Source organism: Parasteatoda tepidariorum, chromosome 8 (genome assembly GCF_982258835.1).
Source record: "Parasteatoda tepidariorum strain Cologne lab strain chromosome 8, Ptep-v5.0, whole genome shotgun sequence".
In the NCBI taxonomy this organism is placed as follows: Eukaryota; Metazoa; Arthropoda; class Arachnida; order Araneae; family Theridiidae; genus Parasteatoda; species Parasteatoda tepidariorum.
In genome coordinates this window covers 32,967,576-32,993,724 of record NC_141762.1, presented here as the reverse complement: position 1 = coordinate 32,993,724, position 26,149 = coordinate 32,967,576, and the positions used below count along the sequence as shown (strand labels likewise).

Here is a 26,149-nt window from a genome sequence, read left to right as displayed (position 1 = left end):
AAAATATACATACTTCAATTAAATTCTTCAGATCATTTCCCTTCACATCATTTAGTTTGGCTGATAAAAGGAGACAGGCTGCAGCACAAGGTTTTCGATTATGCTTATTGATCAGCATCTATTGAATAATAGAAACATAAATCAAGAGAATTGACAAGAGGTACACAAACTTTAATAATATGAAGAAGAAAAAAATATTTTTGCTGGTAAAGTAATCTAAATAAAAAATTTTAAAACAAACATTAATTACAATATTCATTTCAGCTTAGAATTTAAGTTAAATACATAGCATTTAAGTTATCATTCACATAAAAAGAGACAATGAGAAAACAAAATATTAATGAAGCAATATAAGATACAATATTTTTAAATGTACACTAATTATATGAATATACTGGATTTTCCATAATCATCATTATATGGAAATAAATACAATAAAAGCATGGATTACAAAATACCTGCGATACACAGCAACATAGAAAGCATTCATTAACAAAATCATTAATACTACTTGTTCTTATAGGAAATTATATACCATATTTTGATACTAATGAGTGCTGTTTTTATCTAAGTTTCTTACATTATAAATGATTAGTTTTTAAAAGATATCTGTATGCTATATTTTATTGTTAAAAAATAGTTTAATCTTTTACATAAATCTAACTACCAGATCTATTTTACCTCTAAATATATGTTAAACTTATGTAAAAACATCATATATTGTTTAATAATAAGACTCCAATAATAAATTACGGTAATAAATACACTTATGCTTCTCAAATTAATTACTGTAGATTTTTTTTTAAACAAGAAACTAAATATAAAGAAGTTGGTTGTATGAAAAACTGGAGATTTCATTAAAATTTTTCCTCATCCTGAAATTAAAATATTCCATTATTTGAAAACCTAGACTAAGATATTTTTCCGTCTTAGCACAACAACATTGAAACAAATTAATGCAAGTTATGGGGCAATTGCTCACTGTCATAATGTTTTTACTTAAGTAAAATTATATTATCACTTAATTTTTTTACACAGATCTAAAAAATTTTTTAGTTTTTTTTCCTTGAAAATCTACCGTGTCTTTACCTGCTATATACAAAAAAAGTTTTTTTTAAGAAAATGCATAAATTGAATTTTTTTGGCTATAAATTTAAATATTACATAATTTTTAGATTAAAATGGAAATATATATTAAAAATATGAGAAAGCAAGAAGTTAATATCAGTTGCAAAACTCAAATATTATCAAAAGTAAAATATTTCATTCCAATTATTACTGATGCCTTAGTTTTATTTAAGTTTCAAAATTTCATTAACAAATGAAAATTTTAAATGTCTGATTAAACAAGAAAGTGTGCTTTAATTTTATTACTGCTCAAAAAAGTAAAACTTTGTTATCATTTGTTCTTATAGGCGAAACAATTATCCAGGCTGTGTAGCCAAATTATTCAACAAAAAATAAACACCTTTTAAGCACTCAAAAAATATTTTTAAGCACAATATTTTTAATATTATAATTAGGCAGGGTTGGAAAGTTTTTGACAATTGACATTTTATCTTGTTTTAATAGTCATGTCAGAAATAAAAAAACCTTTTGGCATTATTTTTGACAGCTGTCAAAAATCATGAAATTTTGTATTCATGTAAAACGAATGGCGTTTTCACACGCTACGGACTGACAATACGCCGAAATAGATTGTGGTTCCATTAAATGTGAAAACGTTGATTACAACATAATTGAAAAGCAAGCTTTTGCATACTATGTTGATTTTCGAAGCAAAAATCTACAAAGTAAAGGAAAAAGGGAAAATTAAGCACTTTTTAAAAACACCCAATGTAAAAAGCACCTTTAAGGGCTTTTAAAAATCGAAAATAAGCACCTTTAAGCACTTTTTAAAAACGCTACGCACCCTGTTTTTAGCAATATTATAAAAGTGCATTTTGTCACTTATAAATAACAATATTTTAAAAATAATACCTTTAGTATCAGCTTTTCAAAAAATACATATGCTTGTGCTACTGTAAGGAGATCAATTCCACACTAAAATTTTAAAAAATTCAATAAATTGTAAAAAGTTTCATACTTTATTTAATTATGAATTTAATAATATGACAATAAAACATAAATACTTACTTCATGATGTGTAATTTTTAACATTTCTCGTTTCAAGCTAAGAAGAAAATATAAAAGCATTAAGATTTAATCAAATTATAAGTAAAAACATAAATTTTTTTTAAAAACTTTTAAGCAAATTTGTACAAAACAATTCTGCCAAACAGTATTTTTTTTTTACATGTACACTTTTCCAAATAGCAAAATCTATATCTTAAAATAACTATGGAAAGATTAATTTTATAATAATTTTGAAATTTAAAACTAATGTTCATTTTTACCGATATTTAATATTATCTTGCTCTTAAATTTCTTCAAATTTACAAAGCATTTTTTGGGGATAAGTAAAATCAAATGTGACTTCACTCTACTGTAGTGTGTTAAGACTTAATTCGATAATGTATAGTGATTCGATTTATGTGCATCACATATGCTGAAAATCGTAAAGGGACATGTAATTCTTCAGCATGAAAAATATCACGCCAGAAGACTTACACATGCAAAATTATAACCAAGTTTTAAATAAAACTACAGAAAATTCTTTTACTTCTTCATTATTAGCTGAAAATGAAATTAAAACAATTCTGAGCACCTAATTACTTTTTGCTTAGTACCAAATTACTCTTTGCTTTTCCTTCATCAGTTTTAATGAAAAGCCTTAATAGTTCAAATTTTTTTTTTTAGCTTTGTATGCATTCTTCTTATTAATGTGCATATTAATAGATGGATAAAGAGGTATAAAATTCACATTTTGAATAGGGACCCAGAAATCTAGAAGTCCTGAGTCCTAACAATGCATATTTTCAAAATCTAAACAACAAATTCTAATTTTCAAATTATTGTACTATTAATTATTGTCCCATAGTTTTGTTTTTCAACTTGCTACTATTTTGTTAGAAATTATGATAGCTTATTTTATAAATTAAGATAAATTTTGCCATGTTAAAATTAAAATATGTTCTTGAAGAACATTACACATGATTTAAATATTTACAATACAAAATAATTATATTTATTTACATATTATGATAAAAGTACTAACCTTCTTAATTTACTTAAAGTAAGGTGTATCTGGGGAAATCTTTCTTTAAATTTTTCATTCAATTCTTTTTTGAGATCAGATGGTTTAACATAATCAATGATTGATGACTGAAAATATTAAAAGAATGTTTATTAAAAGAGGGAGGAATCAAAAACAAGCAGCAGTGATCCAACATAGTTAGAACCGTTTTTCTAAAAAAAAAGAAGACTAATATGATCAAGTGAAAGCAAAATTAGAAATTACATAACTCTGCAATGAGAATATTTATCGACCTTTTAAAACTGTAACCCTAAATTTATTGTTACATTTAGATTCCAGTATTATACAATATAAAGTTGAATTACCTAATAACTAATAAGCTTAGCAAAATATAGGGTATTGACTTACTATGTAAGATGAAAAGGTGAGAACAGTACTGTGCTTCCCCGTCACAAGTTCAGGATCATCTAATAAATTTGGTGTGTATGTTACAAGACAAGTATGGTGACAAAATTTTGATTCAGACCAATCCATAGCTTCGGAGAAAAAAATTAAAATTAGGTAATAAAAAAAAACTTATGATTTTTATTAAAAAAATATTTAATTGTATTGAGAAAATTAGAAATTAAATAATTATAATATGAAAAAAAATTTTTTTTGCATTTTGACACTTTAAAATTAACATTAGGGTGCCCAAACTTATAGACTGTGATGAGTCTTATATTTTAAAAGACCTTAGTGAAAGTTTATTTTCTGTACATTCGCACGATTAAATATAAAAAAATCAAAAGTGTAAGGATGTTTCAAATCAAACTTTAGCAACATAAAATTTCTTATGATGATAAAAGTTATCAAGATTTATTATTTGCTTTCTTAGCTTAATAATGCTAACAAATAATAATATTTTGCTTCTTTCAGTACAACTCTGCACCCTCATCTGTACCCCTTTTAAATGTACCTACAGGTGGGGGATGGTAATGAAGGTCTCTTAGTCCCTAAATAATTAAGTAAAAAATAATTTAGCATTATAAAAAAGACATGAAAACTGTTGATGCAAAAAATGGGAGCCTTAAATCTCTCCACCACAATGAGATGTTCCAGCACATAGCTATTTAAAGTAGAAGGATTTATTATTTTCTAAAAGCATACCAGATGCTGGATATTTCTAATTTTAAGTAAAATGTAGAAATTTGTCTAAACTTTAAATTGTGCAGATAATGCATTCATTGCATATTTATTAGACTTTGAAAATTTGAATTATTTTACATAGGTTTTAATAAATAAAAATGACTTCAACTAATGAATTCTACTAACAACTAATAATAATTAACTCTTAATAATTTCAATTAAAATTAAACTAATTAGTTAATAAAATTTGCAGATAACATATTATTGATTCTTTTATCACAAAAGTCATAGATTAACATAATCTGATGCTTAAGGGTAGACACAAAAGCCAGAAATAATTTGTCTGAAAACATAAATATTGTTGTGAATTCAAAGCAATGATACATCTTAAGTAGATAAAGGGGCAATTGATTTTGCATTAATTTGTTTCTGATGCCCTTCAATACAACAATATAAAATTAACAAGTAAGAATTATACAATCATAGACAAAAAAAATTAGCGCACCAAGAAGGATTCGTCAAAATGAAACGAAATTTTACGTATGTAATGACTACTTTGATATAAGTAAATGATTAGAAAATCAAAGAAAAACGATAATCTTTGATTTTCTAATCATTTTACTTACATCAAAGTAGTCATTACAAATGTAAAATTTCGTTTAATCTTGACGAATCCTTCTTGGTGAGCTAATTTTTTGTCCATGAGTGTATATTTTTGTCCATCTAACTTAATAAGTGTTTTGGTATACGTTCACTTGCGAAAACACAAAAAAATCATTCTTGATTATATTTTCTTCTGTTTTTAAACAATATTAACAACTAATGCCATTCTTTAAAATAATTTTACAGATTTCTTGGTCTTTAAAGGCCATGTAATTTTTAATCAAAAGATATTTACCTCTGTCAAAGCCACAAGGAGGAGAACTAGACATCTTGGAATAATGTACATTAGAGATAGCTGGATCAAAGGAATGACAACGACTCATATGAGGGCAAGGAATAGATAAATGATCAGTGTCACGGATTTTATATTTGACTTGTGCGTTGCTTTGAAATGATGAAAGAAGGCCACTATATGAAACTTCCTGTACAAAATAAAAGAAACAATATAATTGCATGTCCTGCAGATTATTTTTCTTAAAAAATATGTATTGAAAAATTCTTTCAAATAAAATTTCTTCTGTATGATTAACTTAATTTTTATTTTGGGCTTTATAGTCATAGTTTAAAAAAATCGGTGAATGTTACAGAAATTTTTTGTTCAATGATAATAGAGATGCAATTGTAAGGTAGCAAGTAAAGAAATTTTGATTTTTTATTAATAAGTGTTGATTAAAACATGAATGAATTTAAACCTTGGTATAATTTTTTGTTGCCACAATTTATGATAAGTTCAAATGCAAAAATTTAATAAAAACTATTTCACAAAAGCACAGCTAATATATAAAATGGAAGAATCTGAAAAGTTAATTTTCTGATAGATGAACTCTTTCCATCAAAAAAAAGTTTTAAACTTTCACTGAAAGAACTTTTTTTAAAAAGCAAGAAAATTAAATCACTAAACCAAAAAGCAGTTACTAAAAGATATTATTAATTTGCACATCTCCACTTGCCCATTTATATTTATTAGATTTTTTTTAAAAAAAGTTAAGTGATTTTGAATGAAAAACTATAGTGCAGAGAAAGTGTAATATTCTCAATTCTGATGAAATATGCTATTTTGTGACAAAAACTGGAAATCAAAATGAAAATCGAAAACGGCATACCATTCTTTCAGATCAATTGTTGGGATTGAGATTTTTGATAATTTACTTTATGACTAGGAGGCTTTGCCCCCTGCTCGCCAACCCCCGGAACTGCTTTCACAGTTCATTTCGGATTGCTTCGCAATCCGATGCTCGCTCATTGGATACGCTCTTAACGTCTAGCTTTTGTATACTTTTTTGAACACTGAAGTTCCGAAAACTTTTCACTGTAGAAAATTCTAAACCTGTGCATTTCAATATTAATTTGAAATTGAAAACAGTTCGCATATTTTTCTTAATCACACTATTCTAAATTTCAGTTGTTGAGAAAAGTAACTGTTGTAAGTTTTGTTTTAAAGTCTTTCCCACCAGAGGGCTAAAACCATGTGTTGTAAAACAATATGAAATAGTACTGAACGCCGGATGTAAAGCATTGGCTTCGATGAAGTTAATTTTGTGAGAATTTTTTTGATAATTCGGTGAGAATTCACCCGATTAGACAAATGATGCTCATTACGTGCTCTTGCACACCGAAGCCTATCAATTAAAAATTAAAACTGTTGCCAACAGGAGAAAAGAAATATCATCGGTTTTATTGATACATACGTATTAGCGTTTTACATAATATAGATGGTTTTAGTAGAATTTTTGGTGGTCTTGAATTACTGTTAATTTTCAGTCTTGCATTAAGTTGAAAAAATGCACTTTTCTCTTGTATGCCCATTCAAAATTAAAACTAATATGTATATATTACAAAGAATAGTGTTGTAAAAATTTAATGTAGTTTAAAGGGAAAAAATCATTTTAGAAGAGGTGTATAATATCAAGACACCCGGTGGCCAAGTGGTAGGGCTTCACACTTTCGTGCCACAGGTCCTGGGTTCGATCCTCGGGCCGGGCAAGGTTAACTCAGCCTTTCATCCCTTCAGTGGGTTGATAAAATGTGTAACAAACATGCTTGGGGGCTAAACACAGGTGGTTCCGCATTTGGCTGACTACCAAACCGAAAAACTTGCTCCTGCATCCCAGAGCACAAGAAAACTGAGATATGCATAGTAATCCTTGGCTCTTTATGGGCTGTTGAGTGACTGAGTTTTATATAATACCAATATGATTTTATGACTGAGAAAGCAAATACTCAATTTCATAAAAACATAAAATGATGCATATAAAAGTATAATTTTTTTATAAAAGATAATGCCAGTAAGTATGCTGTTAGAATTTACTGCATTGTTATGTCTTTTCATCATTAAACTAGTTAGATTATTAAATATTTTACTTAAGGATTAAAAGTAATAAATAAAAACTTTTTAAAAATGTACCTTATCATTACATGAGCCCAACGCCTTCAATTTAGATGAAAACAGTGATAGTTAAAATTATTCTTTTGTGAAAAAAATGTCATTGAAACTTTATTTGAGGATAATTACAGTAATAAAAAGTGAGAAATTAGAAAAATGTCAAATTATCAACAATTCATTTAATTTAAGTGTTAATTTATAATACTTATGAAAGTGAGATATCATAAAATAATTATATTTCAAATTAAGCAATGACTTACTTGTCCATCATAGAGACGGTACCCCAAGGCTGCTAATAAATTTAATGGATCTGCCTCATCATTTATTGCAGATAGGGGTCGATTTCCAGAGGCCTGGCGCCGACGGATATTTTCTTGTTTGTTATCAGCTCTGTAGAAAATAAGTTAACACTAAGCACTTTGAAATTTATCATAGTTACAATTGTAGATTATTTGAAATACAATTGATAAATTTAAATGATAACAATAACTCAGTAATGCCACCCTAAAGAAATAATTAGCAATTATGCAAATCAAAATACTATGTAAAATTTTAAATAAAAATTAAATTTAGGTCCTGTATTAAAAAATAAATTTTACAAACTGAAGTTTTTCCACATTATTTTAATATAAAAATAATGTATGTCTAGATATGTACTAATATGTAAAAAATGTACTAATGTTAAAAATAATGTACTAGATACATCAGAAAAATCTTGGTTTTTTAAGGAAATAAATTATCCTGAAACTGATGATTCAAAACGGAAATTTTAATCTTTAGGAGAATAATTTGTACTTACAGAGACATTTGTCTTCTTCACAATATTGTCCAGAGGAATTCAGTATGAATTAAGACACTATTCTTATACAATTTTACAATAGGGTCAACTAACAGTTCCATTATAGTTGTATGCATTACAAATTTTCATAAGCAGTTATAAAATCACGACAGAGAAGTAAAATATAAACAAAAAAATGGAAAAAAGAAAATAACTAGACTGAAGAATCATTCTGGGAATTTTTCATTAACTAAAGTTTTGGCACTCTTTCATTATTTTATAGAATTAGATAATACTAAATCTAGATGTAATTTCAATCCAGATTGAGTATTAAGGTGGATAAAAAAAAGCATAGACAATGTTTAACAAATTAAAACAGTAATATTTCACAGTTCTTTATTTTATTAATAATTATTATTATTATGAATAGCTTCAACTTAAGAAAATATTTCCTGCGTCATACTTTCCTTATTGTATCAAAATCATCAAGTCTGTAAATACAGACATTAGTTAAATGAAATTAAAATTATTTCTTTTTTAAAAAAAAAGCATAAAATTTTTATATGTTAAGAGTAATAATTACTTTACTCTTCTACAAAATCATTTCTTTTTTTGAAAAAAAAAAAATAAATAACTCAGTGAACTGAAATAATTGAGACAATTTCAAGTCAATTCTAAAATAATAATAAATATTGTCAATTTTATTTTTTTCAATGTAAAAAAATATTTAGCAAAAAGAATTTTTTTTGGAAACTAGAATGGACTTTGAAATAAAGATATAAAAAATCATATTGCAAGGATAAAAATAAAAAAAGCAATAACAGTATTTATTATTTTACCAACCTTTGTACATTCATCAATTAGAATGGATCAGAATAAAATATTTAATGGACTGAAATTATTAATTACCTAGAATTGGCTTGTCGAACATATGGCAGGCAAGAAAAAATAAGGTAAGGAACTTTATTCGATGATAATAGAACAACTCTGCAATGAAAATAAAAAAACTTTAATTAATTGCATTCAATTATATAAATGAACTCGAATATTTTTTACAAAAGTGATAAAGTTTTACTTAGAATTATAGTTGTTGTAAAAGCTATTTTTGCCCTTTCAATTGCTTTCAATTTCAATTTGCAAATTTCTTTGAAAAAACATGTAGAAGTTTGCCCAGGGATGGCTACAAGTTATGCTTTTAGAGTTGGTCCACTTCTGTGATTTTTTTTAGTTACTCGCAGACTGTTGCCAAGGCTAGGCGATTATTCTGCCGCAGATCACCATACGGAAGTCTTAACATTTTTTAAAAAACTAGTTAAAAATATAAATAAAAGCAACTCTTTAAAAGAGACAGAAGTACTAATTACAATATTTTGCCAATACTCTTTTAGTAGAGCAAATTGATTTTTTTTTTTTTTTTTTTTTGTATGTCAAGAGTAAATAGAAAAGTTGAACACTGTATAATGTAAAAAAAAGGAAGGCAAAACTAATAGGAACAGGGCATTATGTATACGTCTCTTTTAATTGTCAGATTTGTAGTGGCTCTACAAGGATTTAAGCGCATCTTAATGAATTAATGTTTTCCAGATGAATATGCAAGGCATGTCTGGAATATTAGAAGCCTTGGGCAAAAATATATTTATAAGCCTTCACCTTTACTTATATTCTAAATTCTTATAAAGAATTTCCTTAGTCTACTATATAATCCAATTTTTCATGCCATAAGTTTCTGTTGCAAAAAAGAAAACTGCATTTTGGCTTTATTGCATTGGAAAACACTGTACTAACTAGTACAATCACTACTGTACCTAATGTATGGAAAATACTGTAATCAATTAGTAGAATGATTACAACATATAGGACTTTTTTTATGATAAAAAAACCCATCTATTCTAGATCACATAACATGTAATCAACCTCATCAGTATGGTTGCCTTAGATATAAAATGTAATGTTAGTAACATTGCCTTAGAGATAAAATGTATGGTTGTTAGTCTTAGCCTTCTGTGGCTTGGTCAGGATTTGAGTCCCTGTCTGTTGATTCATATTTCACTTTCTCCAATCCTAATTTAGTTGTTTGGAATCTACTCTAAAATATTGACATGGTTGAGTGGTTAAAGATTGGTGAAAAAACTGAGTGATTACTACCACTATCTGTTCTCTGGTCAGAAATATGAAAATATACTGTGCATATGCACCGGTATTTACTTCTGATCTTCAGATAATGTCTTGAAATGACTTCCAGACCATCCCTAACAGCTCATTAACGTAACTTTAGAGAGGCAGTAACAATCAAATCAAATTTAGTTTACATAATTTGCTGTTTATAAAGAAAAAGAAAACCGCTTAAGACAATTGCCACATCATAAACATTGTTTATGAGTATGCCCAATCAATCTCTGCACATTCATCATAAACAATGTAGTTTTATTTCTGGGAAAGATAACATAAATCATGCATATATTACCTGTCATCTTGAACATTTCTAAGAGATTTATAAAATCTCACTTCTAGACCAGAACAAGATCCATCAGACAAAGTTGAAGATGTATGTCTACTGCATAGACCTTTAAGAATTTAAAAACATTACATAAGATCGAATTTTTTTACAAAAATATTAATTAACATTTTAATACAATTTGAATAATAATTACCTAAACTTTCAACGCTATTGTATTGAACTTGAGATCGTTCATGAAGAACAGGCTTTCTTTTAGTGTTCAAGAATTTGGATTTCGTCTCAGAAACAAAACTGTGGACTCTAAAAAATAAAAGTTAAGATTGCAACTTATTAAGTTCAGAATTTAATTTTTTATCAAATATAAAACATTGATAAGATGTTTCTGAATTACTTTTAAACTATCGTTTACTTTTAATAGATTTAATTTCATTCAAATTGAAAATGAAATCATTAATAAAAGTATTTTTTAAAATATTATTTGTTAACCAATGTAACATTGATTTGAAAAAAGAAAGAAAACAATTTAGTTTACTAGAACAAAATTGCCACATAAGTTTAAATTATCGGAATTTAAACAATATCATGTAGTAAACATAATAGAATTGGACATAATAGACTTTAGCAATAATATAAAATTGCTATAAATTGAACATCTGAGTTAACATTAATCTCTAAATGAATCAGCCAAAGGAATAATTATTTATAATTGTATTATACCCAGATCTGTCACTAATTCCCATGTTAATTCTCCAATGGTGATCTAATGCTGCTTTTAAGAGTTCAAAAAGGTTTCATAAGAACAATTAATATTTTATGAATTTAAGCAATATATCGAATTGAATTTAGATCACTGCGAATTAGAAATCCATTAGAATTACAAATAAAAAAATTAAAGAGGAAGGGGAAAAAAATAAACAATATGTCAACGTTTGCTGACAAGTCATGTAGTTGTTTGTCAAAAGGAGACTGACCTAAGCAGAAGAAAAAAAGAAAAAAAAAACGGATGATTTTGTATTGCCTTTTCATTTCCAGAAAACAAAAAAATAAATGGTTGATGGCTTTCCAGTTAAATCTTAAGATTCAAATTCATACTTAAACAGTTTAAATTTATCAAATATGTATTTTAATAAAAATAATTTCTTTCACGGAAGCTTGCCAAACGGACATTTAAATGGAGATTTTTATTTGTTATTGCAGATACTACGCTAAGAATCACAATCATGTGAGGAAACGCTGAGTTGCTTTTTGGCCGATTTCAGAGGGTTCGGGGTTTAAAAAATTAGCTAAAATTTGACATTCGAAAACATTTTTCAATTTTCAGAAACTTTTAAAAAAGGAAAATTATTACCGGTATTCTTGGCTGCTCCGTCGTCAAATACTATAAGCAAAATTTGAGAGACCCATCCAAGCTGATGGAAGAAAAATTATTTAAAGCATTGTAGTATTCAATGTTTTTTTCTTTTCTTTTCAAAAGTTTTGGTCGATTACAGTATTGGAGAGTTATTGTAAAGAAATTACGAATAGTATTTATACCTAATGACTTATTGTTTTATTTTTTCCCACTTCATTACGGTAAACGTAATTTAATAATTTAACTCGCAGCACGAAGCCCCGTAATCTACCGTTTGCATGTTATTATAAATTTTAACCGGAATCCAAACTGAAAGCTGTATTTAGAAGTCAAAACGAAATTCAAATCAGCAAAATTTTAAGGCGTACATACTACTTAATTCTACTAAAGTATATAATATTAATAAAATCATGCATTAATTTACTATTAAATAAAATAAAGAAAGTAGTTGATAATTGCCTAGTAGTACGTATTTTTTTCTTTCAAACTAATTTAATCTGCAAACAGTTTTTCTGAGTGTCATATTTTTCTTCGCTTTTACTTTCGTTGTTTAAAGACTTATAATCTTAGGGCTTTTTTTATCTATGCAAAAAATTTAATTAAAACTCTAAACACATAATTTTTTTTTTATGAAAGGCGAGATTTTATTAAAGACCATCAGATTTTTTCACACTAAAATGTAATCTTAATGATTCAAAAGGTATATATTACTCTTATTAATTAAATAGAGCAGTCATGATATTCTGTATTCACTTTACTTCTTTTTCTTTTTTTTTGTCACGAATTTGGATCTTTTAACTTCGAAATATAATTCTTAAAAATTATTTACCATAAAATGATCGAAAACTTTTGTATTTTTTTTTATAAAACTTTTAACATCTTTTCAAAGAACGCAGAGCAAGGGAGGGATTGAAATCATCTAAAACCAGTTAACTTGAAGTTGAAGATTAAACGCGTTTGCAAGGGAAATGCTAGCTTTCGAGCCCCACCAGGAAAGAAAACTGTTCACTTAATGATTTTCATTCGACCTTTTCTTTTACGCAGAACCCTTTTTTAACTTCATTTTTAGGCCAATTAAAAAAATATATACGTTAAGGGCGGTCATTACATAACATTTTTTAAACTACTTTTTTTTAAAACTTCTATTATCATAACAACACAATACAATAGTTATACCCTATTATATTTTAATATATACAATATATATTAATATATAATTATATATTTTTATACGTTGTATATATTAATATATATACAATACCCTATTATATATTAATATTGTACTAAACGGTAATGATTTTTTTGACCAGTAAATAACGCCAGGGTCAACTTTTTCTTTTTATAACTAACTTAGTGACCATTTTTTTCCCCTTGGATTTAATTACTTCGAGTGAATTTTTTTCTTAATCCATGCAATGTTGCAAGAAAAATTAAATACAGTAAAAAAGTAGTTTCTCGTTAACTTTAATTACTTTTTATTGCATCACTGATTTTAGACGGAACAGCATCATTTCTGGCAAAGACATTATAAGCGTGAATGATTTACATTAGAGATAACTCATTATCGTCTGCTCATTATAGCATCTAACTTTTTCCAGACAATAATGTCGTTAAAAAAGAAAAAGAAAAAAAGAAAGGAGAAGAAAAGGGGACAAAAAAAGTAACCCGTCGACAAATGAGTTCATTTCAAAGGAGAGTAAAAAATTGATCATAACCTTTTAAAGTTGGCATAAGATTCCCTATTCATTAAGCACTCTTATTTTATTTTCTTATTTAAAAAATGTTCGGATGACAAAATAATTCTAAAAATATTGTACTCATGCGTATTAAGGTCACTCTTGGGTGATATATGTGGTAATACATACTTCTTTACTTATTAGACCCCCTAAAGACAATGGAAACCAAAATTTTTGTTCGATTCTAACATCAGAAAATTGTTATGTTAAAAATATTTGAAACGTTTCAGCATCAATTTGTTTTACATTCCTTAGCATTATTTTTTTAAATGCAAAACAGAGCGCACTTTTTTTGGATTAGGGCAGTAGGAAAAAATTAAGCTTTCGAGAGCTACAGTGAATGTAATTTTTAAGTCACATAACAACAGATCTATTGTTCTTTAGTTTAATAATATAGCTGTGTAGTCAAAATTAAAAGAAATCAGAGTAAATTATGCGTACTTATATGTGAAATATATGTATGTATGTATGTTTTTTTCAACGTAAATTTTTTTAAAAGGGGGAAAAAAAAGTTTTGAACATGTTATTGTACCTATATTTGAAGTTTCTACAACTTTTTCTTAAGGGAAAAAATATTTTTTACTATACATAAAAAAAATTTTTTTAACGTTTTTTAAAACTTTAATTTAAAAAAAAAAAAAATTCCAAGTTTTAAACACAATTTTGTTTAAAAAAATATTTTTACAAAAAAAAAAGAAGAAAAAAAAAGATAAATAGTGGCGACATTTTTGCGGAATGTAACGGAGTTCTCTTGAAAAGATTTTTCATTTGGGAACAAAAAATTGTGGTTTTCTTTTCTGCAAAATTTTTTGAAACATGTTTATTTTTTTGTTCCCCAACAGAATTCTTTTCAAAAAATTGCCTCTCTCTCAAGGCGGTATACTTGAAAGTTCATGACAAAGAAATGTTGCGAATTTACACGCGGTTTTTAAAATCCCTATGTCTTCCACTGTTATTATTATAGTTATTATTATTCGATTTCTCCAGTTTTTTTAATTTTTTTTTTATTTATTTTTTTTTTTTTAATACCGATATATTTCTACACGCAACGCTCGAATCGAGTTTTTATGTAATCACTCTTTGACCCGGAGATTTCTAGGCTGCAAAAATTATCTTTCTTTCCGACATTTAATGATTCTACGAGTTTTTAGTAACTGTTCGACTATTTTCCTGCAATTCCGAGCATTTTCATGGAATCTCAGGAAAACTAAGATTACGGAATGGTCGTTCAAGTGCACATTGGAACGGATTTTTTTTTTTTTGCTCGTTATTAAAAAAAAAATAATCTAATAATAATATATTGTTTTTCCTTCTTCAATCTTACCTTTGACGAATAATATTAATTGACAAGTTTTAAAAATAATTTTCGCCTCGAAGATTTATACTGCAGGATGCGACAAGATTTTTTTAATTTGACTTCTAAAGACTTTTTAGGATATTAATTTAAAAACTATTTTTATAATAATAATTAGAATTTCGAAAGACAAATAATAGTTGCGAATATATATATATATATATATATATATATATATATATATATATATATATATATATATATATATATATATATATATATATAATATATAATTGTTTTAACATTATATTATGTAATGTTAAAACAATTATATATTTATATATATATATATATATATATATATATATATATATATATATATATATACAGTCGAACCCCGCTATAGTGAACCGTCTGCGGACTCAGTAATGTGTCCACTATAACCGACGGTTCACTATATCCAAATTTTTTGAAGAATATTTTTTGCATAAGACAGTTGAATGATTGAAAATTGGCTTTGCAATTTTGCATAAGTTATTTAAAAAATTATTAACTAATTAACAGATAATAAAGCAAAAATTGATGGAAAAAGTAATTACGTCGCTAAATATTAGTTTTATTTTCACTTTTAATGAAAAAAATTTGTGATTTTTGATTGAACACAATTTGATTTTAAATTGAGTTCATCAATTTTCTTATCTACAATGTGCAAAGAATGCAAGATTTTTACATTTTGAACAAGATTTCAAACCATCTTAACAAAGCATCTCCTACGTTTTCTCTTAGAGCTCCACGCAGTTTTTTCGATGAAACCATGTTTTTGTCGTATGCCGCAAGAATTGCACTTCGATTTTTCCAAATGTTTGAAACTGTAGATTTTGACAAACAAAATTCCTTACACAGTGTCGATTGATTGGTTCCATCATCAATACGCTTTACAATTTTAACTTTGTCCTCTATCGAAAACGCTGTTCTCTTTAGAGAATTTGCCATTTTCACTGCTTTTGAAATAAAAATCTTGTCTCAAATAGATAATGTAAGAATATGAAGAGAGCATCTGTAGAATGAGTTAAATTGTTCCCCTTCTTGATTGTCAAGGGGTGATTTGTAAAGAATATGGTTTGAACAGATAAGAAAATTCCAAAAATTCAGCAGGTGGCCAAGTTAACTAGTTGTAGAGCAAGCTTGGGGAAAAGAGATATAGCGAAGCTTGTCAGGGAGGGGGGAGTATAAGATAAATGATCTGTTTGACATTTATTACAGTATAGTTAGAAGTGATAAGCATAAAGGAGAGTAATATGACACATTTTATGGGAATGCATTCATTTTCAGTCCCAACACCTACAAGTTTAAAGATGGAGGACTGAAAAAGATATTTAAAGAAATGAAATTTGAGTCCACTATAACCGAGTTTCTAACTTCTAAGCTGTTCACTATAAGCGTTAAAAATAACATTATTTAAATAGGAATACGGACGGGACCGCTAAAAAAGTTCACTACATCCGAGTGTTCACTATATCCCAGGTTCACTATAGCGGGGTTCGACTGTATATATATATATATAAAATAAGTAAATTAATTCTAAACCATCATAAATTTCAAATTTATATTTTAAGTACAAACCGTCAAGAGGAATTAAAAGCTTAGTTTTGGATTTGGATACTTTAGAGTTATCAGTCTTTATTTAAGTCTGATATAATAGTTCAAGTGTTGGCTTGGTACGTAGAAATTCTTGCGTTGTTGAGTTTCAAATTGAGCTCAATTAACAATGAAGATTCTTGAAGATAATCGTGAAAAATATGTCACTTTCACAGGCAAGGAATATTCTTTACATCCTCTCTTGATAAAATGGTGAAATAATATTCCACGGAATATTTTCAAATTCTGGAAACTTTTTATCAATGAGGACTCTTAATAATAAACAATGAGGAGTTTTGAAGAAAAATATGTCACTTTAACACCTTAAAGAATATTCTTTTTTTTTTGATAAACAGGGGAACTCACAGTCCAAGATCTTTTCAAATTCTGGAAACTTCCTCATCTGGACATATTTCAATAAAACGTAATTATGTTAATGACATATTTTATATTATGTTTCTTTATTTTAGCAAATTAGTGACAATATTGTTTTTGTTTTTCTCAAATGATTCAGGCTTAACAGTTTTTGAAGAATAAGCTCGAAATTATAGTTTATGGCTTTCTTAATCGGACTGCATACTTGACTCTTTCAGATTTTTTGAAGAAAAAAAATTGATTTATTTAAATAAATTAGATTTATTAATATTTATCAGCCATTTCATCTGATAAAATGTAGAAACAAAACTTAATATTAATTAAAAACAATATAGCTAAAATAATTTATTATTTCTAACTAAAATGTTTCAAAGATTATTATTTAATTATTACAAATTAATCACTGAATAAATAAAATGACAGTTATTTATAAATTAGATACACAATCAAGAGTGAATTAATTTAGATCAGAATATATTAAATAAAGAAAAATATTGTAAGATTCTCTGGGCAGATAAAGTATTTATTTAATATTGGTAAAGAATAACTGCATATTTAATATGTTTTAAAAGCACAAAGTATTAAGTATTCAAATAAACGAAAAACGGAAGAGGTATAATTGAATTATGTTTATTACTAGCAATGAACATATTTCAATTATACCAATTTACTTTCATGTGCAAAAGAGTGGACTGGAAAAATTTTGAGAAGAGCCCAATGACAATTATCATTAACAGCAAATGACAATTGTCATTATGACAATTATCATTAACAGCAAATTATTTTACATACAGCGAATTGAAAATTATAATTTACCAGTCTAACGTTTTCTAATTCGATTCCTCTAATTCTATTTATTAGTACCAGTCTAAAGTTATTCTAATTCGATTTCTCTAATTCTATTTATTTATTAGTCTATTTTGAAATATAATAATTTACCTTTTCACTGTTTCTTTGGATTAAATCTTTATTATCAATGAAATCAAACTTTTAAAAGAATCACAAGACTCAAGAAATATATTTATAAAAACAGTTTTTCGACAGGATTTATTTTTAAAAAATCAATTTGTTTAAATCAATGATTTTTTTTTAACAAAAATAATTCGATTTAAATCGTGATTTTAATCATAATTAAAAATCATGCAATAATTAATAGTTTAATGACACGGAAACCGAGTGCACAAAAACAAACGTTATTACATACTCAATCAAGGTTCAGCGGATTCAGTTTTTTCATCAATGGATAACATAATTACTATATGTATATAATAAGTAAACTATATGCATTTTAAATCTACAATACACAAGAGTATTTTCGAATTAAAACACACCTGAGAGTATACGTACTTTATCTTCTTTAAAAATATTACTAAATTTAGGTTTTAAACTTTTCAACACAAAATTATCTTTTTAATTTAAATCTTAACCACGTTTGCTTTGAACATGTCTTAATTATAGAAAATTTTCTGAGGGTGGGGGAAGGTCTAAAGATTAATTTTTTTGGGGGAGGGGGGTACGTTGAATTAGTGATTCCACATCTTAAATTTTTTTCTTTAAAATTAGTTTGGAAAACGTTATACACTTTTTTCTTTCGGCAGCTGTGTAAGATTTTCTCTCGATATTATAAAATCGTAAGGGTTATATAGGGTGCGTAGCCAGATTTTTCAACAAAAAATAAGCACCTTTTAAGTACTTAAAAAATATTTTTAATCACTTTCCAAAAAAAAAAAATAATAATAATCATAATTAGGATCTGTTCACTAATAAAAAATTTTTCCTATCTTTTAAAGTTCTTAATTTATAAACATAAAATCAATAAAATTCAAAAACATTTTCAAGAACTTTACATAATAATGATAAAATATATAGTTTCTGATAAATATTGCAGAAAAAATTGTGAGAATCGTTCATTTTTTGTAATTGAGAACAGCAATTGACACGGCAAAGAAAAAAATTTGAAAGATAGAAAATTAAGCACTTTTTACAAACCACGAATAAAAAAAAAGCACCTTTAAGGGCTTTTAAAAACCGTAAATCAAAAATAAGCACCTTTAGGCACTTTTTAAAACCGCTACGCACCCTGTTATAACGCTTAGAAACACGAAATAACTAAGATGTGTAGAAAAGTGTATAGGGAATATGATGGAACAAAAAAATTTAACATTCCGTAATTTGTTTGAGAACTATCAACTGCTAAACTTGCTAGGAGAAATGGAACTACTGTGTTGAAATTTGGCATGCTGAAAGGGTTCATGAATTTTGCACGGCGACTTTCTATGAAATTTAAATTTTTTAAAAAGTTAATGTAATAAAGTGCTGTTTTAGCGATTTCTCTCTAACTTTTTACATTTTGTTTTGCTACACAAAATTTGTAACTTAAAAACTTAGTAACTGTAATTTGTAACTGAGAACTAGAAATTATGATAGCATATAGAAAAATGTACAAGGAGTTCGATGGAATAAAAAAAAAAATTACGATTTGATTATTAATTCATGAATGTTGAGCAATTCTTGAGCTGTTAGGCTAGTAGAAAAAAATCCCGATGATCCATCTATTGTTTACTGAAATGCAACGACAGAATTGATATTTAACTGCTGATTCGGACCATTTTGTATTAAAATGTTCAAGAGTTTTTTTTTTTTTGAAATTCCTATTTGTTTGAAAGCAATTACAAATTTAAGAGCTTTTTGTGATTTTTGTTAGCTTTTTTTCTGCTTTAAATATTGACTATTTATCTATTGTTGTAGAAAATTTATTTTTCCGTCACAAGATTTTTATTATTTTTATTTTATAAGTTTGCGCTTGAGTAGTTTCACTAAAAGGAAAGGAGAAAGAGAGAGATTACATGTTGTTAGATACAAATCTTTACATTCATAGTCTTAATAGTCATGGAAAGAAAGAAAAAAACTTAATAAATAATGATAAAAACCGTGGGGATATTTCCGCATCGTGATCTGTCGCGCTAACTACAATTGCCAAGGTGCAAAATAGAATTTGAAAATTTTTATTTTAAAAAAAACATGTAGATGATTGCAAAGGTTGGCTACGAGTTATAACCTTTCGAGTTGGTCCCTTTCTGAGATGATTTTTTAGTTTATCGTGGGCTGCTGCCCGGAAGTTGCGAAGACTTGGCGATTACTCTGTCACTAGTCACGATACGGAAATATCCCCAAAACCGTTCCTTACTTAATTTGGCAATGGATTATTTTTCAAATCTAGTCAATCGTCTATTATATTATGAATGATTAACAAAATGTTTTTACATGAAGCTACAATAATTGTATAGTTTGAATTAAAGATGTTCGGCTTTTTTGGAGAATATTGACGTTTAAGAAATAAATAATGATGAATTAGAATCAATTACGGGGTTGGCGAGCGGAGTGAACAGGCAGTGGATCAAACTAATCTAGTAAAATTTCGGCTACATGCCAAGGAATCGCTAAATACTCGAAAGCTGCATTTTAAAGAACACGCACAGTTTAAAGAAATCTGACAAACTATACATGACAAAGTTTTAATATTTACTAGACAGAAATTCGCGTAATTTTAATTTGAAATTTATGTACTAACGAATTGATAAATTTTTAAATTAATCAAATTTCCTACCCTCTTTAGCCTTAGATAGCTACATAGTTTGCCTAGGTCGCATCTAGTTTCTCCACTTTTATGTGTATTTAATGTTCAGTCAAAAATCTTTGTTAAAAATGGCCTAGGTCTTTTTATTAATTGACTGTTTTCTTAAGATTCATCAATAAAATATTAAGGGAAAACTTAATGTCAATTTAACAGAAAACTATACATACTTGATTCGACAAGTTAAAAGTATTGTAGCAAAACTTAATTATAACACGTAATTTATCTACATAGTCCGGTAGAAAAAAAAAAGCCCAAGTAATTTATTTTCTTGAATAAGCGAGGATTGGTGTATACTAATTCAGTAAATTAATATTCTGTCAACGTCCCAAAATGTGTATTAGTTTTGACGCAGTTCTGCGAAAAAGTCAATAAATATATGAAATAACACACATCATTAATAAATTCTACTTATCTTTAGAAAAAACTTCCTCTTCAAACATTCGAATGAATGACAACATAGCGATATTACTTTTCCATTTAAGAAAAATCGGATTCTGTTAACGAGGACAAATAAACAAACATACGTGCGTTGGTTTATTTGTTGTTATTTGATGGTCTGGTTTAACTATAAAAATTATAGTTCTTTGTTTAGCTGGTCGTTTTGCTTTACAAATAAATTTACACATCTACAATAAACTAAAATGCAGATCGCTTAAATTATGAAAAAATAAATATGATTCCTATTGCAAACAAACAAAATATTTAATAGCTTCTTCATTTGACTTTGTAGATTTGGCAGTTTGCTTCTATAGTTCTCTGTTTATCTGATAGTTCGGTTTCACAAATAAGTTTACAGATATTTTAAATTAAATTACTAAAAATATGAAGAGTCTTACTTGAGAAATTATATAAATACACGTCTTATATAATTTGTAGAGGATTATAGACAAATTAACTTTCCTGTAGCCAAAACTTTTATAAAATATGTCATTAAAAGAAAAAACTAATTGCATTTATAATTTCTAAATTGCTTTACAATAGTTTCCTAAGAGACCAAAAATCATTTTTTCCCAATTATTTATTTAATACAATAAAATTTATCAGAATGTTAACATACACTTTTTTTTTGCTTATTCTATTAAAAGAAAAAAATCTCAATTAAAAGAAATCTTAACTAAACAAAGCAATATTCTAATTTTCTAAGCGAGTGACATAAATTCCACTTAAAAATATTCATTTTGAAAGCATTATTTTTACAAGTATAGTAATAACTGGTTAATATATCTTTATGTTGTAACTATTTCAAATTATATTCTGTTTCATCTATGATAAAAAAATTATTATTATTTTTTTTTTTTTGCACTTTACCATTTTTTACAATTATTTGAGCAGTTGATTTAGTTAAGAGAGTTTAGAAAAAAAAAAAAAAATTACAGGGTTCCCACTCAATTTGAGAAAAAAAAATTCCCTGACTTTTCCAGGTATATCAGGTAAATTTCAATGAAAATTAATACCATATTTTATGTATACTACGAAATTTTTCATCAGAAAATTTTGATTCTTTTATTTGTAATGACAAGTATTAGATTTCCCATGTAAAATAAATATCATTATATGAGGAAGGAAGCATTTCAGTTTGTCCAAAATGTGAAATTTTTACAATAAATAATTGCAATAGATGTTAGAATTATTTAACTCAAATCTCAACAACTGAGTACTGTTACTGACAATTTTAAGACTGTTTTTTTTTTCCAGGTATAATAAAGGAAATTTCTAGGTTCTTGTAAAAAAATTGCAACTTACCCTGACCATTCCCTGATTTTTGGAGTTGAAATAAAATTCCCTGACAATTCCAGGTCTTCCCTGTTCTCCCTGACCCGTGGGAACCCTAATCTTACTTTAAACCTTACTCTCAGTAAATTTTAGTAAGCTGCAACGAAATGGAACATTAAAACCGTGATGCCAGCAGCAGTTAAGGATTCCGAGTACAATAAGAACGAGAGAAGAAGTTTTAAAATGGAAGGTTAATATACTAGAATCCTTAAGAAATAGCAAAAAATATACTTGTGAATAAAATTTTCATTTGCTTGATAATGGTTACATGTTACAAACATACATTCAAAAGACAACACATGAATAATGAAATCAGAATGAATTAGGAACAATAGTCTTTTCATATTTCTAACCTGCACTGTTTTTATCATTCACATATTGCCAACTTGAGAATGAATGCTAATAACATATTAACTTTGCATCATTTTAATTATGCTGCGAACAAAGTTTTTACCGTCAAAGTAATTTTACTGTTCTATTACAATACTTGACAGAAAGAGACCTCACAGGCTTTGAATGGAAGGCAAGGATAATGGAACCTGTTAAAATTCCTTACAGAAATAAAGTGTTTTCAAACCCTTTGTTTATCACACTTAGTATGGTGAAACTTGATATCCTGGTCCACTAGTTAACTAGTTCTGGTCCACAAGCAACTTATATTTCCAGGTTAATTATGCTTTTAAAATTTTTGAGAATTTCTTTACATTATTTGTTTATAAAAACACAATTTTGAATGAAGGGTTTTCAAAAATTCTACAAATTATGAAAATTAGATCTCTTTTACTTAGAAGAGGTCCGTAAAACCTACATACAGCTTTGAGGATGCGAAACTTTGAGAAGCATTACAAGTATGAAAAAAAAAAAAATGTATAATTATAAATAAAAATATTTATAACAGAAAGCTATCCAAAATTTCCTAAATAAAACTTAATTTTAGTACACTTAAAGGTAAACTGATCAAAGCATCATTTAAAAAAAATCAAAATAAATTTCACAATTTAGTGAAACACAAATTTTTTTTTCTTCACAATATTGTTGGATTACAATTTATCAATAGTAACAATGTAAAACTTATTTTTTGTAGAAAACTTGGTTAACAATTTAAGTCGACACTATAAAAACTAAAAATTATGGCATTGATTGTGTAAATAAATCTACCATAAAAAAATAAATAAAACATTTTTATAACAAGGAAAAGGAAACATTTCAAACTATTGATAAATATTGAATTTAACTTTTATAGACCATGGCTATTATAAACAACAAAATCTTCAGAACAGACCAATGTTTACATGGCTTTTGTTAATAAACAAAGGTTAATCCCCTCATAATAAGGAAGATAAATTATTTGAAAATATTGATTTAACTGGTTTTATATAAAAAATAATTATGCAAAAAGTTTCTTAAGTAAATATCACTTTTACTGAGACTCAATGATAAGAAAGAATTTAATGATAAAAAAAACTACTTAAAGAGAAAAAAAAAATAGTTATCAGAATTAAAACAAAAATACATATTTGAAAGAGTTGTAAAATTGTATATCTTTTCACAACATTTCTAAGCAATTTATCAATTATTTGCTAAATGTTAGTCAAATACTTAAATAACAATTAAATAAGTTAACATAAAATATATGTTATAAATTTTTTTTAATATAAAAAAAAAAAAAAACTTTTTTTTGGAACAAAGAATAATTGTTTAGTATGATAAGACAATTTTCAAACAATCATTTATTTTTAACAAAACAAAAACCACAAATAATATAAATAAATAAAGACAATATTTTACACATTCTACATTTTTAAATTTGTAGAACATTGTTCCATTGGAAATTTTTTTAATAAAAGTGCAATCGTTTAGAAAGAGAAGATAGATTTCGAGATATTAATACAAAATATGTAAACAAATCAAATTGCTATATCATTCATTGAACTTAGCATTGATGCAGAAAAGTTAACAAATAACAAAAGATTAATATTTACATCGTTATTAATTGTAAACAAATGTTAATCATTATGAATAAGGAAGGTATCTTATCAGAAATTATTGATCGAACTAGATTTATTTAAACTTATACAACAAAATATTACCTTTCTCTGGGACTAGTAGAACTTTGTGGTCCGTAAGCTTGCAATTTCTCTTCGCTAATTGCAATCCGATTAAGCCGGTCATTTTGAGGATCAGTTTTCACAGAAACGTGTTTCTTGGCACTATTCTGACTACCGGAATTGATACTTTTCGGTGATTCTGAGCTGTATTTTAGGAAATCAGTTTGCAAGCTCAAATTATAAATTCCTATTTTAGTGTCACGATGCGTGCCATCTAAAGAGATGTTTGACAAAAAGCTGTATGCAGCTAATCGGCGACGAGATTTTTGCCTTTTGCTAATAGTGCTCATAACACACTCACGCATCAATGCTTAAAATTTCACTTCCGTAGCTTACCTGAATAGCTGTGGAAGAATGACAGAAAGTGAAAATCTGCAGTCGAAGAAATAGTTCCAGGGCAGGCGAAGTCAATTTTACAGTTATTAGACTTGCCGCGCCATCTATCGATGGATATATGCGTTATTGATGATTTATGATTCCTAAAGGTTGGCTTTCCTTTTCAAGTAACGGTAGTATTTTCTGCAAAAAGGGGAAAGAGATAAAAATAATTCGAAATTCATCGCAGCATTATTCAAGATTCAAAAATAAATGCAAGAGAGAAAGGAGAAAGTAAAGAAAAATAAAATGAGGGTTGAATGTAACCTCGAAATATGTTTCAATAGATATTTTTTTTATTGCATTATTATTATTTTTTTTAAATTTTATATTTTTTTATTCGTAATGCGAACTTATAGTGGTTTGTGGTTAAATTCGATTTCCTTCTATTTGATGTTGTGTAATATTTGTTCATCAAAATATTTTGAATAAGAAACTAACTTTGCAATATATATATATATATATATATATAGCATAATAGATAAATACAAAAAGGACAAAAAGAAAAGAAGAAAAAAAACAAAAAAACAATTAGATATATACATATATGTGTTTATATATATCATAATTAAAATAAATTCGAACTCTAGGTGACCAAAATGCTTTCGAATTGGTCAAAAATATAAAAATTGTGGCAACGATGGAAGAACCCGGAAACTAGATAAAACGATTTCCTTTCTTATACTTTATGTATGATCACATATCTTTACTAATATGGCCGAAGGAATGTTTTTCTTCGAAAATATTAATAAATTGCTTGAGTAGAATGTGAGAATCAATATTTGGCGCCGATTTGAAAAAAAAAAAAAAAAAAAAAAAAAAACTTGAGAAAGATGCGTTTAAAGTTTCGTAAAACAGGGGGAAGAAAACTTCATTCATTTTTAATACTTATTTATATAGGTCTTCTTGTAAATTTCTTTACCTTTACATTGATATTGATAAATTATTTAATAACAGTTTTGACTTTGTTCATTTTCAGAAAGAATTCCGTTTCAGAAGCTTTCAAACTGAAATTTAATTAAAAATATCACATAAATTCTTAAATTAACGTTAATTATTTAATTAAATCCAGCAACCCACTCTTTATATTTTGTGTGCAAGTTTATGGATTAAAGTAACTTTTATATATATATATATATATATATATATATATATATATATATATATATATATATATATATATATATATATATATATATATATATATATATATATATATATATATATATATATATATATATATATCGATAAAATTTGATAATTTTATCGATCATTTTTAAGTGTAATGATTTCAAATATTAAGCAGTGAAAGATAT

The 26,149-nt window shown here is 26.7% G+C and overlaps 1 protein-coding gene across 1 annotated transcript in view; it reads right to left on the bottom strand.

Moving 5' to 3' along the window:
• LOC107452697 (CDK5 and ABL1 enzyme substrate 2) overlaps nucleotides 1-24,977 on the bottom strand; it is a 31,373-nt gene extending 6,396 nt beyond the window's left edge. Inside the window, exons 1-11 of the mRNA XM_043046473.3 lie at nucleotides 24,441-24,977; nucleotides 10,740-10,846; nucleotides 10,553-10,652; nucleotides 8,998-9,075; nucleotides 7,571-7,700; nucleotides 5,163-5,349; nucleotides 3,545-3,672; nucleotides 3,158-3,264; nucleotides 2,137-2,173; nucleotides 1,981-2,043; nucleotides 14-118 (exon numbers count right to left, since the gene is read on the bottom strand). Coding sequence (XP_042902407.1) covers nucleotides 14-118; nucleotides 1,981-2,043; nucleotides 2,137-2,173; nucleotides 3,158-3,264; nucleotides 3,545-3,672; nucleotides 5,163-5,349; nucleotides 7,571-7,700; nucleotides 8,998-9,075; nucleotides 10,553-10,652; nucleotides 10,740-10,846; nucleotides 24,441-24,763 — 1,365 coding nt within the window. The 5' untranslated portion in view covers nucleotides 24,764-24,977. The remainder of the gene's footprint in view (nucleotides 1-13; nucleotides 119-1,980; nucleotides 2,044-2,136; nucleotides 2,174-3,157; nucleotides 3,265-3,544; nucleotides 3,673-5,162; nucleotides 5,350-7,570; nucleotides 7,701-8,997; nucleotides 9,076-10,552; nucleotides 10,653-10,739; nucleotides 10,847-24,440) is intronic.
• Nucleotides 24,978-26,149: the final 1,172 nt, after the last annotated feature.